Raw genomic sequence first — 17,258 nt, 5'->3', positions numbered from 1 at the left:
GGTTTAATTAATATATCATGGTGGCTTAACATGCTGGATTTTTTTACTTGGTTTCTGTCTTTTCATTTTGTAAGCCCTAAATTGCCTATTTTTTACTTTGAAGGAGGCTATCTGCGTTAGTTTGGGAAGTCAGGTATATAGAACATAATGCCAGAACATTTAATGAACCTGAGAGTGTCATTGCAAGATCAGCTAAGAAGATAACTGACCAGCTTTTAAAATTTATCAAGTAAGTGACCTCATATTATAGATGTTGTGGAAAAGTGACGTTGCATATTGTGCTCTTAAAACTGTCTAGTTCTTAATTTGTGCTCTCTGAATTATACCCTTTTAATGTGTTATAGTAAACGACATTTCTTTACATTTCTTCTTTTGTGATTATAATTTAGGTAAAGGAATGAGAAACTGAACAGCCCAATTTTTCTATTTTTAAAAATTTTGAATTAATCTTATACTACAGAGAGTTGCCCTATATATATAAATAGATATACCCTTCACCTGTTTTCTCCTTAGGTTAACATTTTACACAACTGTGGTGTCCTTATGAAGTGTTAAGAAATTATCCTTGGTACAGTACTATTGACTACAGTGTAGAATTTACCTGGATTTCATCAGCTTTTACATCAGTGTCTTTTTCTGTTTCAGGATCCAATCCAGAATTCCCACTGCATTCACTGTTTTGTTTTCTTAGTCTCCTTTAATCTCTTCTCTCTTTTTTTTTAATCACCTCATCATTTCCTATGAGCATTGGACACTTATTTTGTAGTGTGTAACTTGGGTTGTCTGATATTTTCTCATGATTAGGTTGAGTTTTAATCTGTTTTGGATTGTATCCTGTGAAAGTGTGTGTGTGTGAATATTCCACACTTTTCTTGCATTTGGAAATTGATTTGGAATAGTAGGATGAAAACTGACCTGCAAATTGAGATCCAGGTTCTAATCTAATCTGTTCTAGTGAACTTTCTGGGTGACTTTGGACACATTACTCAGCCTCTTTCCTTTAAAACGAATGATTTTGCTGTATGCTCTTATATGCCTTTCCCCCGCAGTTATAACAATTCTTTGAAAGAATTATATACTGGAGAAGATAATTTATAAACTCTGACATCATTTTCAACATCTGGCTACAAACTGGGAATAACTGATTCCAGTCTGTTTCACTCTCTTGGGCTGAATCTGTCTGATGTCTGGGGACTCAAACTTGTTGCCTCTCCCCCCAGATTTCCTTCTTTCTACCTCAGGAAGATCACATACTCATTTTCATCTCTGTTGTGTCTAGAATACCACGTTTTAGCATTCTTTCTACTGCTGTGTTTACAGTGAAGTTAAGATATAATTTGTTTTCGTTTCTACTTCTTTTTTTGCTTCTATTCTTTTTATCTTGAATCAAGCATTTTCCTGGTACTCACTGTACAGATGTTACTAGTGGTGATAACTTAGAAAAACTCATCTGTGTATTCATCCAGTTGAGGCCGTACTTATAGTATTTCTGGATTACCAGCTTAATTTCTGTACACACTTAATTGAAAGAAAAATTTACTTTCAGTGTTCTAGTATGGTCAATTGTCTCCACAGAGGACAGAGTAAAAACCTGATGTTCTCCTGCTTGAAATTAGGTGTGCATAGTTGGGGAACTGTTTGTATCTTAACCTGTAGTTTGAATATTTGGAGACAGGAAGTACATTTGCATACTGTTAAATTAAAAAATTGTCTTTTAGGAATCAAGACTGTATAAATATCTCAGAACTGTCTAACACTTCTGAAGACGATGAGCCGGATGCCGAGGATTTGGTATGAAGTCTGTCAGTTTTATAATGATCTGTGTTAATTTCAAATGACAACTTAGAATGAAGGGTGAAGTAGAAAATGATGGTTATCTGTATCAATTCTTGCTATATTCCAATGAACTATGAAAATAGGGCACTTGATAAAACTACATTTCTAAATTATCTAGATGGTCGATGAGGTAATAGCCAATAATTGATATTAAATAAACAAGTTATGTCTAAGTGAATAACTAAGGTGTGGAATATGTTCTCTTTCCAAATTTTAGGTAGAGAAAGGTGTATTATAAGAGGTACTTTGGTAGTATTTTTGGTAAAATCAGTATCTGAGGGAATTCCCTGGTAGCCCAGTGGTTAGGACTCGGCACTCTTACTGCCATGACCTGGGTTCAGTCCCTGGTTGAAGAACTAAGATCCCGCAAGCCATGTGGTGCAGCCAAAAGAAAAAAAAAATCAGTATCTGAGAGTTGGATTTAATTGTAATTACAAATTAATGAACTTTACCATGTTTTAAGTACCCTAAAGTCCTTCACTCAAGATGGTGTTGAAGTAGAAGTAAAGTCAGCTATCATTGGTGTTGTGTAATTTTTACTTCATACAAAATCAGGCTGTTGTATGGAGTTGCAGTTCTTTAAAAACTGGTGTCAGTTTCTACACAAACTGTTACTGAAGTTCACTGATTTTCATTGGAGTAAAAATGGGTATGCTAATATGTGATTTGGGGAACAAAATGTGTAGCATACAAAATGTGGGAACCTGTGGGAGACTGTTTCTGAGTTTTATGGAAGAGGTAAAACAAAATTTAAAGCTCCTTGTGCATGTCTTCTGTGAACATGCACAAGGCAACTTTTTATAGCTATATTCTGGAATTAGCGCATGTTTTCATTAGGGTATGTAAAGGGTTATTATGAATAAGGGTCGGTTTCTTGGAGTGTGAGTGCCACAAAGATCATCTCACAGTCTGTCTTTTGAGATGTTGTTAACAAGTTATAACCCTCGTAAGACCTAATGTCTTTGATATGCTTTATATTAAAATTATTGCATATCTGATGAAAATATTAACACTTAAAGTGCTCTGACTTTTATTCCTAGGATGATAGTGATCTTCCTAAAACATCTTCTGGAAGAAGGAGAGTAAGTTAATCTGTGTAATTAACCTTAGCTGTTTACTTATTCTCTGTTTTAAAATCATAAGATTTTAGATATTGTCTTTGAAAAGCTACATTGATATATTGAATATTTTATAAGAGAAATGGGAGAAATCACTGAAAGGTGGATGGCTAGGTAAAGTTTAGTGAAAGGGTTGGGGTTTGGACTGTGTCCTCAAAATGAGATAAAGTAAGAAGAGGACATTCAAAAAGTAGGGGTTATTATGATCCAAGCCAAAAAAGTAGGAAGTGTGGCATGTCAGTGGGCTACTGAGAGCATTGGCCTGACTGGTCTAGGGGTTGAATTTTGGAGTGAGCAAAGTGGTTGTGTCTGGCAGTTATGTTGGGAGCAGATGATGGTGATGTTGAAAACCAAGGATTTCACTTAAATTTATAGTAGAGAGTCTATTCCATAGCCAAAACATAGATTGTGAGGGATAAGAGGATAGGCACTAAATGTATTAAAGTTAGGAGTTCGAGTTCATTGCAAGAATCTCGAAGTAAAAGAGATTGACTAGGGAAACCTAGTCAAGAATAGTGCTGGCTGGGAATTCCCTGGCGATCTGGTTAGGACTCTGTGCTTTCACTGCTGAGGGCTCAGATTCAGACCCTGGTTGGGGAATTAAGGTCCCACAAGCTGCTGTGTGGTATGGCCATTAGGAAAAAAAAAAAGAATAGTGCTGGCTTGGAGTAAGAGAGGAAGGGAAGAAGATGAGACCTTTTAATGGGAAAATTAACTAGGATTTGGTGACTGAACCTTTTTAAAATGAGGATTCGTTGAGCAGATAGGGGAGAACAAAGTGGGAAATGAGCTTTGGATATTAAGTAGTTAAAATTGTGGTGTCATCAGCAGTTCTTAAAGTTCTAATGTAATATGTTAATTAAAAGTAAAGGTTATTAATTGGAAAATGCTTAATAATGTTAACTGATTTTAAATTTCATTCAAATGCTGCTTAAATTTAACCTTTTTATTACATCAGTTTTTGTAATATGCTGCCTCAAGTAACATTGAAAAGTTAAGACTTGAATTATTGTCATTTTCATATAATTTCATTTCTAAACAGACTTCTAAATATTTAGTATCTGTTATGATTGCAGTAGCAAATTACAAATCTAGTGCTTAAACAATAAAAATATCTTGTAGTTCTGTAGATTAGAAGTTTAACATAGGTCTCACTGGACTAAAGTCAAGGTGTCAGCATAGCTGTGTTCCTTTCTGGAAACTGTAGAGTAGAATTCATTTCCTTGCAATTTCCAGCTTCTGGAACCTTATGGCCCCTTTCTTCCATCTTCCAGTCAGCAGCATAGCATCTTCCAGTCTAACTCTGAACCTTCTGCCTCCCTTGTATGAGGACCCTTGTGATGGCCTTGGGCCCACCCCAATAATCCAGGACTGTCTCCCCATCTCCAGATCCACTCCATTAGTCATATCTGCAGAGTCCCTTTTGCTGTAGTCACAGGTTCTTGGGACTAAGATGTAGACATCTTTGGGACCATTATTCTGCATAGTGCATTATCCAGTTGATGCTTCATATTCTGTGAAAACATTTTCTAAACTTAGGAGATAAGTGATGGAATGAAAATGTTTTTAGTGTAACAGATGTGACATTATTGGGTCTTTTTTAAAAGTGGATTTTTTTCCCAAGTAGATAGAAAATCATATAATGACATATTATGACATAATACAGAAGACAAGAGCTCAGTTGCATTTTTACCGTTTATACTATACCATCATACTGTATGTAGTGTGACTTTTCCAAGATTGAAAAAACTTTTAATATTGTGAATGTATTTTTAGGTCCATGATTGGAAAAAGAGGAGTATCAAAGCAACCAGTTATGTTGAAAGCAGCTGGAAGAGACAGTGTGAGGAGCTAGTGAGCTTACTGTTTCAGTGTGAAGACTCTGAACCATTTAGACAGCCTGTTGACCTGGTTGAGTACCCGGTAAGTGGCCATTATGTGGGTGCTTGGGGCTTTGCTTGTTGGTGTAGAGGAGATTGGAGTAGAAGTATTTAAATTAAAAAATAAGATGTCTAGAATTTCCTGGTGGTCTAGTGGTTAGGATTCTGGGCTTTCACTGCTGTGGCCCAGGTTCAGTCCCTGGTCGGGGAACTGAGATCCCTCAAGCTGTGTGGCACGGCCAAAAAAAAAGAAAGAACAGAAAAACCCTCGCAACCAAAAAGTAAGATATCTAGGTTTCATGTTAACTTTGTTTCTTACTACTAAGTCGGCTGTGGAAGAGTTGTTTTACACAGTTTTCTTGAATTAAGAGACACCCTTGTAACTTGGGTTACACAACACAATTGCAGGATCAGTAGGCCCCGCCCCAGAAAAACTATGAATTGTCTGTCTTCACTTTCTAATAGGGAAATGGAAAATGACCTTAAAAAAAGAGTCAGGTTAGAAAGCACAGATTTACTGTAGGAAACTTAGAAATTATAGAAGAGTATAAAGAAGGAAATAAAAACAATTTCAGATCCTGCTACCAGGTATATAATTTTGTTATATTTCTTGTCCATATGTTTGGACGTCTTTTTAAAAATTATGAATGATTCTTAAGATCCTTGTAACCTTTTTCTCTTCTGTTATTTTGAATATTTTAGAGATTTGATGTGCTTACATTCCTAAAAACAGGAATTGAATCTTTGAACTAATTATTGTTTTTAAAATCTAGGATTATCGAGATATTATAGATACTCCAATGGATTTTGGAACAGTAAGGGAAACTTTAGAAGCGGGAAATTATGACAGCCCTTTGGAATTTTGCAAAGACATCCGGTTGATATTTAGCAATGCAAAAGCTTATACACCAAATAAAAGATCAAAGGTAATTTAAAAAGTGGTTTATAAAAAAAAGAGTATGTGTGATCTGTGTAGATGATAATTTTCTAAGTGTTTGGTAGAGGTGGGAATGTAAAAGGTCAGCGAGTAGAGCAAGACCACTGTTAAGAATAGAGCCTTTGCCACTCCAAGCACTTGATTAGGAAACATTGCTTCCTTGTGATACTGTTTATCTTTCCCAAAGTTTTATAAATAAAAGAGGATTGGTGCAAGTGAGGACACCAGTGAAAAACGAACAAATTTGTATTTGATGTATGGAGTGAGAAAAATCTGTTTCCTTATATATGGGAATCATGAAAAGTGGATTGGGAACTTAGTGATAGAGGCTGGAAGAATACTGAAAGTAAGAAAAGGAAAATCTGAAGTGGGGGTGGATTACGGATGGCATACTAATATTTTGGATCTGAAGAAGAAACACATGACCCATCTGATTAGTTAAGAACATAAATAGAGTGGACATTCCTAAATTTTTGTTAAAATCTTACATGTTGGATAACTTTTCAAAACTTGTTGAAACATAATAAATACACAAAAGTGTACACATACTCTCAGTGAATATTCATAAGTGCTTGTAGCACTTGCCAGATGTTATAGCACTTTCTCTGTCATCAGTGACTGTCACTGCTAATTAACTGTTTTGTCTTAATTTCACTTCCCTCTTATTACTTATTATCAGACTCTGCCTGCATTATTAATTCTTCTCCTAATCTGAGAACCTTTTCATTGCATTCAGTATCCAAATTGCTTATTGGATCAGGTTAACATTCAAGTCTAACATTTTTCCAAGGTTGTTATTGTCAATATTCACCATTTGTGAGACTTTCTTTCCAGAGAGAAAATAAATTTCATTCATGTCTTTCCCCCTTTTGTTTAAAACACATGTTTGAGGATACATCATATAACTGACTCACCCATTTAAAGTGCACAATTTAATGGGTTTTGGTGTATTACCAGATTTTCAAAATTGTGGTTATGTGTGTATGTATATATAAAAAACATAAAATTTATCATTTTAACCATTTTTAAGTATATCATTCAGTGGCATTAATTACATTCACAGTGTTGTTCAGCCATCACTGGTATTTCCAAACAGTAAGCAAGTAATTCCTTATTCTCCCCGCCCCTCAGCCCTTGGTAACCTCTAATTTACTTTGTAGCTCTATGAATTGGCCTATTCTAGATATTTCATACAAACTGAATCATACAATATTTGTCTTTTGTGGCTGGCTTATTTTACTTAGCATAGTGTCTTAAAGGTTCATCCATATTGTTGCCTGTGTTGGAACTTTATTCCTTTTTTTGGCTGAATAATATTTCATTCTGTGGGTATATGATATTTTGTTCATTCATCTGTTGATGGACACTTGAGTTGTGTCTACTTCTTGGTTATTGTGATTAATGCTGCAGTGAATGTGGGAATACAAGTATCTCTGAGAGTTCTTGTCCTCAACTTCCTTGTGTATGTATATCTAAGAGTGGAATTTCTGGTTCATAGGGTAGTTCTACGTTTAGCTTTTTTAGGAACCACCATATTCCATAACGTATTCCATAACGGCTGTACTATTTTGCATTCCCACTGGCAATGTGCAAGGATTCCAGTTTCTCCACATACTTCCCCAAATTTGTTATTTTCTGTGTTTTTTTAAAAAAATCATAGCCATCGTAGTGAATGTGAAGTATTATCTTATAGTTTTGATTTGTATTTATGTTATGACATTAAAGTTTGTACCTGGAATTTGTTTTAATCAGATATAGTGAGACATGCAGATACGAATTGTCATGAAGGAAGAAGTTTATACTCACAGATCCCTAGAAACAAGTGTGATACAACATTCAGGCCCATGGGGATGGAACAAGGTTGATGAGCAGGCAGAGGGGAGGGAAGGGAAGAGCATGGCACAGAGCCTAGATTGGGGTTGTCACAGGATGGCAAGGCAGGTCAGGGCAGAGTAATAGTTTAGGATTGGGTGGTTTGAGTAATTGGAGCTTTGATCTGTAGGGGTGGTCTCCAGATGTCTGATTCCTGGCCCTAGGGTGATTTTTGGGTATGGGGAATATTGGCTTGGTATATGAGAGTGTTGGAACTAGCCCTGGGAGAGGCAGTCTCTCCAGGATCAAAACTTGTTGCCACTATATCTTCTTTGGAAAAATATCTATTCAGGTGCTTTGCCCAATTTTTAATTGAATGTTTGGCTTTTTGTTGTTGAGTTGTAAGAATTATTACATTTTAAATATACTCTGGATATTGAGTCCTAGTGAGATGAATGTTTTCCAGTTATTTTTTCTCATTCTGAAGGTGGTCTTTTCACTTATTGATAATGTCCTTTGATGCACAAAAGTTCTTAGTTTTGATGAAGTTCAGTTAATCTGTTTTTTTTTTCCTTTGGTTTCTTGTGCTTTTGGTTTCATGTTTAAGAACCCATTGCTACTTAGGGTCACACAACCAGTAAGATGCCCAACACTATTATGGAGCAATTTGAAAAATATGTGTCAGAATATGACCCATTAATTCTAATTTTAATAATTATTTTTTATAGACAGTATTAAGTGTGGAAAAGACAACTTGCACAAAACATGTATATTAAGGGGTAATTTATAGAGGCAAATGTTTGGAAATAGTGTTCAAAATAGTTTAAAAAAAATCCATTGCCAAATTCAGTGTCATGAAGATTTACCTCATGTGTTCTAAGAGTTTTATGGTTTACTTCTTATATTTAAGCTATTGATCCATTTTGAGTTAATATTTGTATATGTGTAAGGTGGAGGTCCAGTTTATTCTTTTGCATGTAGAAATCCAGTTGTCCCAGCACCAACTGATGAAGAGACTATGATTCTTTACCTATTAAATAGCCTGGTACCCTTTTTGAAAATCAGTTGGCCGTAGATACATGGGTTTATTTCTGAACTCAGTTCTATTCCATTGGTTTGTACATATGAGTGTCTGTCTGTCTGTATGTCTGTCTCTGTGTCAACTCTATAATGTTTACTATAGCTTTCCTAGTAAGTTTTGAAATAAAGGAAATTTGAGTCCTCTTACTTTGTTCTCTTTCAGGATTGTTTTGGCAGTTCAGGGGATGCAATTCATTATGAATTTGAGGATTGACTTTTTCCATTTCTGTTTTGATAGGGATTGTGTTGAATGTGTAGATTCCTTTGGGCAGTATTGACATCTTGACACTACTAAGTCTTTCCCTTAATGCCAGATGTCTTTCCATTTATTTGCCTAATTTCTTCCAGCAGTGTTTTGTAATTTTCAGTGGAGAGTCTTAACAGCTCCTTGGTTAAATTTATTCCCAGATATTTTATTGTTTTAGATGCTGTTTGTTTATTTTTTATTTATTTATTTGGCTGCATTGGGTCTTCATTGCTGCGTACAGGCTTTCTGTAGTTGCGGCGTGTGGGAACTACTCGTGGTGGCTTCTCGTGGCGGAGTACGGGTTCTAGGCATGCCGGCCTCAGTAGTTGTGGCGTGTGGGCTCAGTACTTGTGGTTCAAGGGATCTAGAGTGCAGGCTCAGTATTTGGGGTGCATGGGCTTAATTGCTTTGCGGCACGTGGGATCTTCTTGGACCAGGGATCGAACCCATGTCCCCTGCTTTAGAAGGCGGATTTTTAACCACTGTGCTACCACGGAAGGCCTTTAGATGCTATTTGAAAATGCAGTTGCTTTCTTAATTTCCTTTTTTGCTTATTCATTGTTGGTGTATAGAAACAGCAGATTCTTGTGTATTGATCTCACACTCTGTAATTTTGTGGGATTAATTTATTAGCACTAATAGCTTTCTTGTAGAATCATTGATTGCTTCTCTATATAAGACCATTTCATCTGCAAATAGAGTTTTACTTCTACCTTTACAATGTGAATTATTTTTATTTCTTATCTACTTGCTCTGGTAGAATTTAAAATACAGTGCTGAATAGCAGAGGGGAAACCAGGCATCCTTGTGTCATTCCTGATCTAAGGGGGAAAGATTTTCAGTCTTCTACCATTGTATATAAAGATAACTCTAGGTTTTTCATACATGCCCTTTCTCTTGCTGAGGAACTAATAATTTTATCACTCACTTTTGTTAAACAATTTTATTTTAATTCAAATGTATTATTATTTTTTAATTAATTTATTGGCTGCATTGGGTCTTCGTTGCTGCACGCGGGCTTTCTCTAGTTGCAGCGAGCAGGGGTTACTCTTTATTGTGGTACACGGGCTTCTCATTGCAGTGGCTTCTCTTGTTGTGGATCACGGGCTCTAAGCATGTGGGCATCAGTAGTTGTGGCACATGGGCCCAATACCTGTGGCTTGTGGGCTTTAGAGCGAAGGCTCAGTAGTTGTAGAACACGGGCTTAGTTGCTCTGAAGCATGTGGGATCTTTCCAGACCAGGGATCGAACCCGTGTGCCCTGTGTTGGCAGGTGGATTCTTAACTAGTGTGCCAACAGGGAATTCCCTAATTCAAATATATTATTGAATTTTTCAGATACATGAAAATGGTGATACTCAAGATTATCAGAGGTTTCAAACTTAATACGATTGAGCAAAAAGAAAAATCACTCTTGTTAAAATTGGTGACTTATTGCAAGAGTTCAGGTTTGAGAGAAAAGAATAAATTTAATATATACACATAATGCTAGAAATATCTGTTAAAGATCACTTCAAAGATAGAGGGTCGCAGATTTCACAAGTATTCATTATATGTATATATATATAGGTTTCTCTTGTATCTTTATTTTTATTTTTTTAATTTTTATTTATTTATTTTTTTAAGCTGTTTATTGGAATGTAATTGCTTTACACTTTTTAACCAGCTTTTCAGGTACACCAAAGAGAATCAGCTGTATTTATACATATTTCCCTATATCCCCTTCACCCCAGCTTCCCCCTTCTCCCCCCCAACCCCAAACTCATGTCCTCCAGTCCATTATCTGCATCTGCATCCTTATTCTTGCCCTGTCACTGGGTTCATCAGATGTTTTTTTTTTTTTATATTCTGTATATATGAGTTAGCATACAGTATTTGTTTTTCTCTTTCTGGCTTACTTCCCTCTGTATGACAGACTCTAGGTCTATCCACCTCATGACATACAGTTCAGTTTCATTCCTTTTTATGGCTGAGTAATATTCCATTGTATATATGTGCCACATCTTCTTTATCCATTCATCTGTTGATGGGCATTTAGGTTGCTTCCATGTCCTGGCTATTGTAAATAGTGCTGCAGTGAACATTATGGTACGTGTTTCCTTTTGGATTATGGTTTTCTCTGGGTATATGTCCAGTAGTGGGATTACTGGATCATATGGTAGTTCTATTTGTAGTTTTTTTAAGGAACCCCCATACTGTTTTCCATAGTGGCTGTACCAACTTGCATTCCCATCAATAGTTCAGGAGGGTTCTGTTTTCTCCACACCCTCTCTGACATTCATTGCTTCTAGATGTTTTGATGATGGCCATTCTGACCAGTGTGAGGTGATACCTCATTGTGGCTTTGATTTGCATTTCTCTAATGACTAGTGATGTTGAGCATCTTTTCATGTGTTTGTTGGCCATCTGTGTGTCTTCTTTGGAGAAGTGTTTATTTATCCGCCTGTTTGTGGATTGGGTTATTTGCTTTTTTGGTATTAAGCTGCATGAGCTGCTTGTATATTTTGGAGATTAATCCTTTGTCCATTCATTGCTTCATTGGTGAGTATTTTCTCCCATTCGGAGGATTGTCTTCTTTTCTTGTTTATGGTTTCTTTCACTGTGCAAAAAGCTTTTAAGCTTCATTAGGTCGCATTTGTTTATTCTTGATTTTATTTCCATGATTCTAGGAGGTGGGTCCAAAAGGATCTTGCTTTGATGGATGTCATAGAGTGTTCTGCCTATGTTTTCCTCTAGGAGTTTTATAGTGTCTGGCCTTACATTTAGGTCTTTAGTCCATTTTGAGTTTATTTTTGTGTATGGTGTTAGGAAGTGTTCTAATTTCATTCTTTTACATGTTGCTATCCAGTTTTCCCAGCACCACTTATTGAAGAGGCTGTCTTTTTTCCATTGTATACTCGTGCCTCCTTTGTCAAAGATAAGGTGCCCATATGTGTGCAGGTTTACCTCTGGGTTCTCTATTCTATTCCATTGATCTTCCTTTCTATTTTTGTGCCAGTACCATCCTGTCTTGATCACTATGGCCTTGTAGTATAGTTTGAAGACAGGAAGCCTAATTCCACCAACTCTGTCTTTCCCTCTCAAGATTGCTTTGGCTATTCGGGGTCTTTTGCGTTTCCATACAAATCGTAAGATTTCTTGTTCTAGTTCTGTGAAAAATGCCATTGGTAATTTGATGGGGATTGCGTTGAATCTGTAAATTGTTTTGGGTAGTACACTCATTTTCACAATGTTGATTCTTCCAATCCAAGAACATGGTATGTCTCTCCATCTATTTGTATCGTCTTTGATTTCTTTTATCAGTGTCTTATAGTTTTCTGCATGCAGGTCTTTTGCCTCCTTAGGCAGGTTTATTCCTAGGTATTTTATTCTTTTTGTTGCAATGGTAAATGGGAGAGTTTCCTTAATTTCTCTTTCTGCTTTTTCATTGTTAGTGTATAGGAATGCAAGAGATTTCTGTGCGTTAATTTTGTATTCTTCTACTTTACTAAATTCATTGATTAGTGCTAGCAGTTTTCTGGTAGAGTCTTTAGGGTTTTCTATGTATAATATCCTGTCATCTGCAAAGAATGACAATTTTACTTCTTCTTTTCCAATTTGGATTCCTTTCATTTCATTTCCTTCTCTGATTGCTGTGGCTAAAACTTCCAAAACTGTGTTGAATAATAATGGTGAGAGTGGGCACCCTTGTCTTGTTCCTGTTCTTAGAGGGAATTCTTTCAGCTTTTCACCACCTAGAACGATGTTGGCTTTTGGTTTCTCATATATGGCTTTTATTATGTTGAGGTAATTTCCTCCTATGCCCATTTTCTGGAGAGTTTTATCATAAATGGGTGTTGAATTTTGTCAAAAGCTTTTTCTGCATCTATTGAAATGATCATATGTTTTTTATCCTTCAATTTGTTGATATGATATATCACGTTGATTGATTTGCATATATTGAAGAATCCTTGCATCCCAGGGATAAACCCCACTTGATCATGGTGTATGATCTTTTTAATGTGCTGTTGGATTCTGTTAGCTAGTATTTTGTTGAGGATCTTTGCATCTATATTCATCAGGGATATTGGCCTGTAATTTTCTTTCTTTGTGACATCTTTGCCTGGTTTTGGTATCAGGGTGATGGTGGCCTCGTAGAATGAGTTTGGGAGTGTTCCTTCTTCTGCTATATTTTGGAAGTGTTTGAGAAGGATAGGTGTTAGCTCTTCTCAAAATGTTTGATAGAATTCGCCTGTGAAGCCATCTGGCCCTGGGCTTTTGTTTCTTGGGAGATTTTTAATCACAGTCTCAGTTTCCGTACGTGTGATTGGTCTGTTCATATTTTCTGTTTCTTCCTGGTTAAGTCTTGGAAGACTGTACTTTGCTAAGAATTTATCCATTTCTTCCAGGTTAAACAATTTATTGGCATGTAGTTGCTTGTAGTAGTCTCATGATCTTTTGTATTTCTGCGGTGTCAGTTGTTACTTCTTTTTCATTTCTAGTTCTGTTGATTTGCATCCTCTCCCTTTTTTTCCTGATGAGTCTGGCTAATGGTTTATCAATTTTGTTTATCTTCTCAAAGAACCAGCTTTTAGTTTCATTGATCTTTGCTATTGTTTCCTTCATTTCTTTTTCATTTATTTCTGCTCTGATCTTTATGATTTCTTTCCTTCTGCTCACTTTGGGTTTTTTTGTTCTTCTTTCTCTAATTGTTTTAGGTGTAAGGTTAGGTTGTTTATTCGAATTTTTCTTGTTTCTTGAGGTAGGGCTGTATTGCTATAAACTTCCCTCTTAGAACTGCTTTTGCTGCATCCCATAGGTTTTGGGTTGTTGTGTTTTCGTTGTCATTTGTTTCTAGATATTTTTTGATTTCCTCTTTGATTTCTTTAGTGATTTCTTGAGTGTTTAATAGCGTATTGTTTAGCCTCCATGTGTTTGTTTTTTTGCAGTTTTTTTCCTGTAATTGATACCTAGTCTCATGGCGTGGTCTGAGAAGATGCTTGATATGATTTCAATTTTCTTGAATTTGCTGAGGCTTGATTTGTGACCCAAGATGTGATCTATCCTGGAAAATGTTCTGTGTGCACTTGAGAAGAAAGTGTATTCTGTAGTTTTTGGATGAAATGTCCTATTAATAACAATTAAGTCGAGATGGTCTAATGTGTCATTTAAAGCTTGTGTGTCATTATTTTCTGTTTGGGTGATCTGTCCATTGATGTAAGTGGGGTGTTAGTCTCCTACTGTTATTGTGTTACTGTCGATTTCCCCTTTTATGGCTGTTAGCATTTGCCTTATGTATTGAGGTGCTTCTATGGTGGGTGCACAGATATTTACAATTGTTATATGTTCTTCTTGGATTGATCCCTTGATCATTATGTAGTGTCCTTCCTTGTCTCTTGTAATAGTCTTTACTTTCAAGTCTAATTTGTCTGATATGAGTATTGCTACTCCAGCTTTCTTTTGACTTCCATTTGCATGGACTATCTTTTTCCATCCCTTTCCTTTCAGTCTATATGTGTCCCTTGGTCTGAAGTGGGTTTCTTGTAGGCAGCATATAGAAGGGTCTTGTTTTTGTATCCATTCAGCCAGTCTGTGTCTTTTGGTTGGAGCATTTAATCCATTTACATTTAAGGTGATTATTGACATGTGTGTTCCTATTACCATTTTCTTAGTTGTTTGGGGTTTGTTTTTGTAGTTCTTTTCCTTCTCTTGCGTTTCTTACTTAGAAGAGTTCCTTAAGCAATTGTTGTAAGGCTGGTTTAGTGGTGCTGAATTCTGTTTACTTTTGCTTGTCTGGAAAGCTTTTGATTTCTCCCTCAAATCTGAATGAGATTCTTGCTGGGTAGAGTATTCTTGGCTGTAGGTTTTTCTCTCTCAGGACTTTCAGTATATCCTGCCAGTCCCCTCTGTCCTGCAGAGCTTCTGTAGAAAGATCAGCTGTTATCATTATGGGTTTTCCCTTATATGTTATTTGTTGCTTTTCTCTTGCTACTTTTAATATTTTTTCTTTGTGTTTGATTGTCGTTAGTTTGATTAATATGTGCCTCGGTGTATTTCTCCTCAGGTTTATTCTGTGTGGGACTCTCTGTGCTTCTTGGACTTGATTAATTTTTTCCTTTCCCATGTTGGGAAGTTTTCTACTATAACCTCTTCAAATACTTTCTCAGACCCTTTCTTTTTTTCTTCTTCTTTTGGGATGCCTATGATTTGAATGTTGGTGTGCTTAATGTTGGCACCAAAGTCTCTGAGACTGTCTTCCATTCTTTTTGTTCTCTTTTCTATTTCCTGCTCTGTGGCAGTTATTTCCCTCATTCTATCTTCCAACTCACTTATTCGTTCTTCTACCTCAGTTATTCTGCTGTTCATACCATCTGAAGTACTTTTAATTTTGGTTGTTTTGTTGTCCATTGCTGTTTGTTTGCTCTTTAGTTCTTCTGAGTCCTTATTAACTGTTTCTTGTATTTTCTGTATTTTGTTATCGAGATTTTGGATCATCTTTACTATCATTACTCTGAATTCTTTTTCAGGCACTTTTCTTATTTCCTCTTCATTTATTTGGTCTTGTGGGGTTTTTTTTCCTGCTCCTTTGCCTGCATTGTGTTTCTTTGTTTTCTCATTTTGTCTAATTTATAGGATTTGCTGTCTCCTTTCCCTGTGCTGCCTAGCAGTAATTCCTCTTGTTTCTGCCCTCTGCCCCCTGTGGTGGGGTTTGTCCAGTGTCTTGAGTAGGCTTCCTGGTGGGGGAGTCTGGTGTCTGCTTTCTGGTGTGTGGCTCTGTGTCTTTTCTGTCTGATGAGCAGGGCCATGTCAGGTGGTATGTTCTAGGGTATCTGTGAGTTTAATGTGGCTTTAGGTAGTCTGTGCTGATGTGTGGGTTTGTGTTCCTGTCTTATTTATTTGTAGTTTGGTATGATGTGTCCAGTACTGGCAGTTGCAGACAGTCGGAGGGAGCTGGGTCTTAGACTCTGAAACAGGGCTCTGTGAGAGTTCTCTGCAGTTAATCTTCCCTGTGTCTGAGGACTCCCTAGTAGTCTCGCATCCTGGATTCAGTGCTTCCTCCCCAGAGCCTCCTACTTGGCTTCTGATGGAGTAGTCCAGACTTCAGAGCTTGCTTGTCCCACCAGTAAAGGTATTTAAAGAAGACTGTCCAAGCCCCAGACTAATGGCAGCGTGTTGAGTCAAACAGATACTAAATCAGGGAAACACACACATGCATAAGACACACAAATACTGAGTCCAATAGAACACAAGGCACTACAAAGACGTGACAGAAGAACCCCAGTATGCACTCAGACAAAGAGAAAACCAACAGAAATTCAAAACCAAAACAAAAAACATACAAACAAGAAAAACACCACACACACACAAACACAAATCCAGGGAGATTTTGAAAGCTAGGATCAAATATAATAAAGAGCAAGAGTGCCCCCAGACAGACTGAAGATTCTCAGAACGAAATCGACAATTATACTTAGAACTAAGATAAAGACAAAACCTAATAATAAAAACCAAAGTAGTATGTCATCTGGAGAATAAAGCAAGGAAACAGAGCAGACAGATAATATTGCTTATAAGTATATTTAGATAAAATAAACAAAAAAGGATAGACGACAGGACAACAGAAGAGCGTAGTGTGACTGGAAACATGAAAAGATAAAGAGAAAAAAAAGAAATGTTTAAAAGATAAAGAAGGAAAGAAGGTAGGAGAGAGAAAGTCAGCACTACAAAACACTTAGCTAGAAATACAAATATGTAAAAAGTGTAAAAATAAAAATAGAAGAAAAAAATAAGAGAGTAAAAAAATGCTATAATACGTGTAGATCCCTTAGGACTAAGATCATAATTAATTAAAAAAAAAAAAAAGACACACACACAAACACATATCCAGGGAAGTTTTGAAAGCTAGGATCAACTATAATAAAGAGCAGGAGTACAACCAGACAGACTGAAGATTCCCAAAACAAAATCAAACAGTTATAATCAGAACTAGATAATGACCAAACCTAATAATAAAAACCAAAGCAGTGTGTCATCTGGAGAATAAAGCAAGGAAACAGAGCCAAGCGATAATATTGCTTATAAGTATATTCAGATAAAAGAAACTAAAAAAGGATAGAAGACAGGGCAACAGAAGAGCATCGTGTGACTGGAAATACGAAAAGAAAAAGGAAAAAACAGAAATATATAAAAGAGATGAAAAGAAAGTAGGAGAGATACAGTCAGCACTACAAAAAACTTAGCTAGAAATAGAAATAAAAAAGGCTAAAAATAAAAATTGAATAAAAAGTGTGTTATAAAATTTGTAGATTGCTTAGGACTAAGATCATAATTAATTAAAAAAAACAAAAACAAAAACTTAGAACTGACCCC

At 36.2% G+C, this 17,258-nt stretch overlaps 1 protein-coding gene across 4 annotated transcripts in view; it reads left to right on the top strand.

The window, feature by feature from the left end:
• Positions 1–17,258, top strand: part of BRWD1 (bromodomain and WD repeat domain containing 1) — a 122,599-nt gene that overhangs the window by 80,392 nt on the left and 24,949 nt on the right. For all 4 annotated transcript variants that reach the window (XM_057697087.1, XM_057697085.1, XM_057697083.1 and 1 more), the window contains 5 exons: positions 104–229; positions 1,719–1,791; positions 2,877–2,918; positions 4,731–4,877; positions 5,608–5,760. In XM_057697087.1, the coding sequence (XP_057553070.1) occupies positions 104–229; positions 1,719–1,791; positions 2,877–2,918; positions 4,731–4,877; positions 5,608–5,760 (541 nt within the window). The remainder of the gene's footprint in view (positions 1–103; positions 230–1,718; positions 1,792–2,876; positions 2,919–4,730; positions 4,878–5,607; positions 5,761–17,258) is intronic.

The sequence above is a fragment of the Hippopotamus amphibius genome, chromosome 10 (assembly GCF_030028045.1).
Source record: "Hippopotamus amphibius kiboko isolate mHipAmp2 chromosome 10, mHipAmp2.hap2, whole genome shotgun sequence".
NCBI classification, from domain to species: domain Eukaryota; kingdom Metazoa; phylum Chordata; class Mammalia; order Artiodactyla; family Hippopotamidae; genus Hippopotamus; species Hippopotamus amphibius.
The sequence above is the reverse complement of the archived record's forward strand: the minus strand, read 5'-3'. Positions and strand labels throughout refer to the sequence as shown.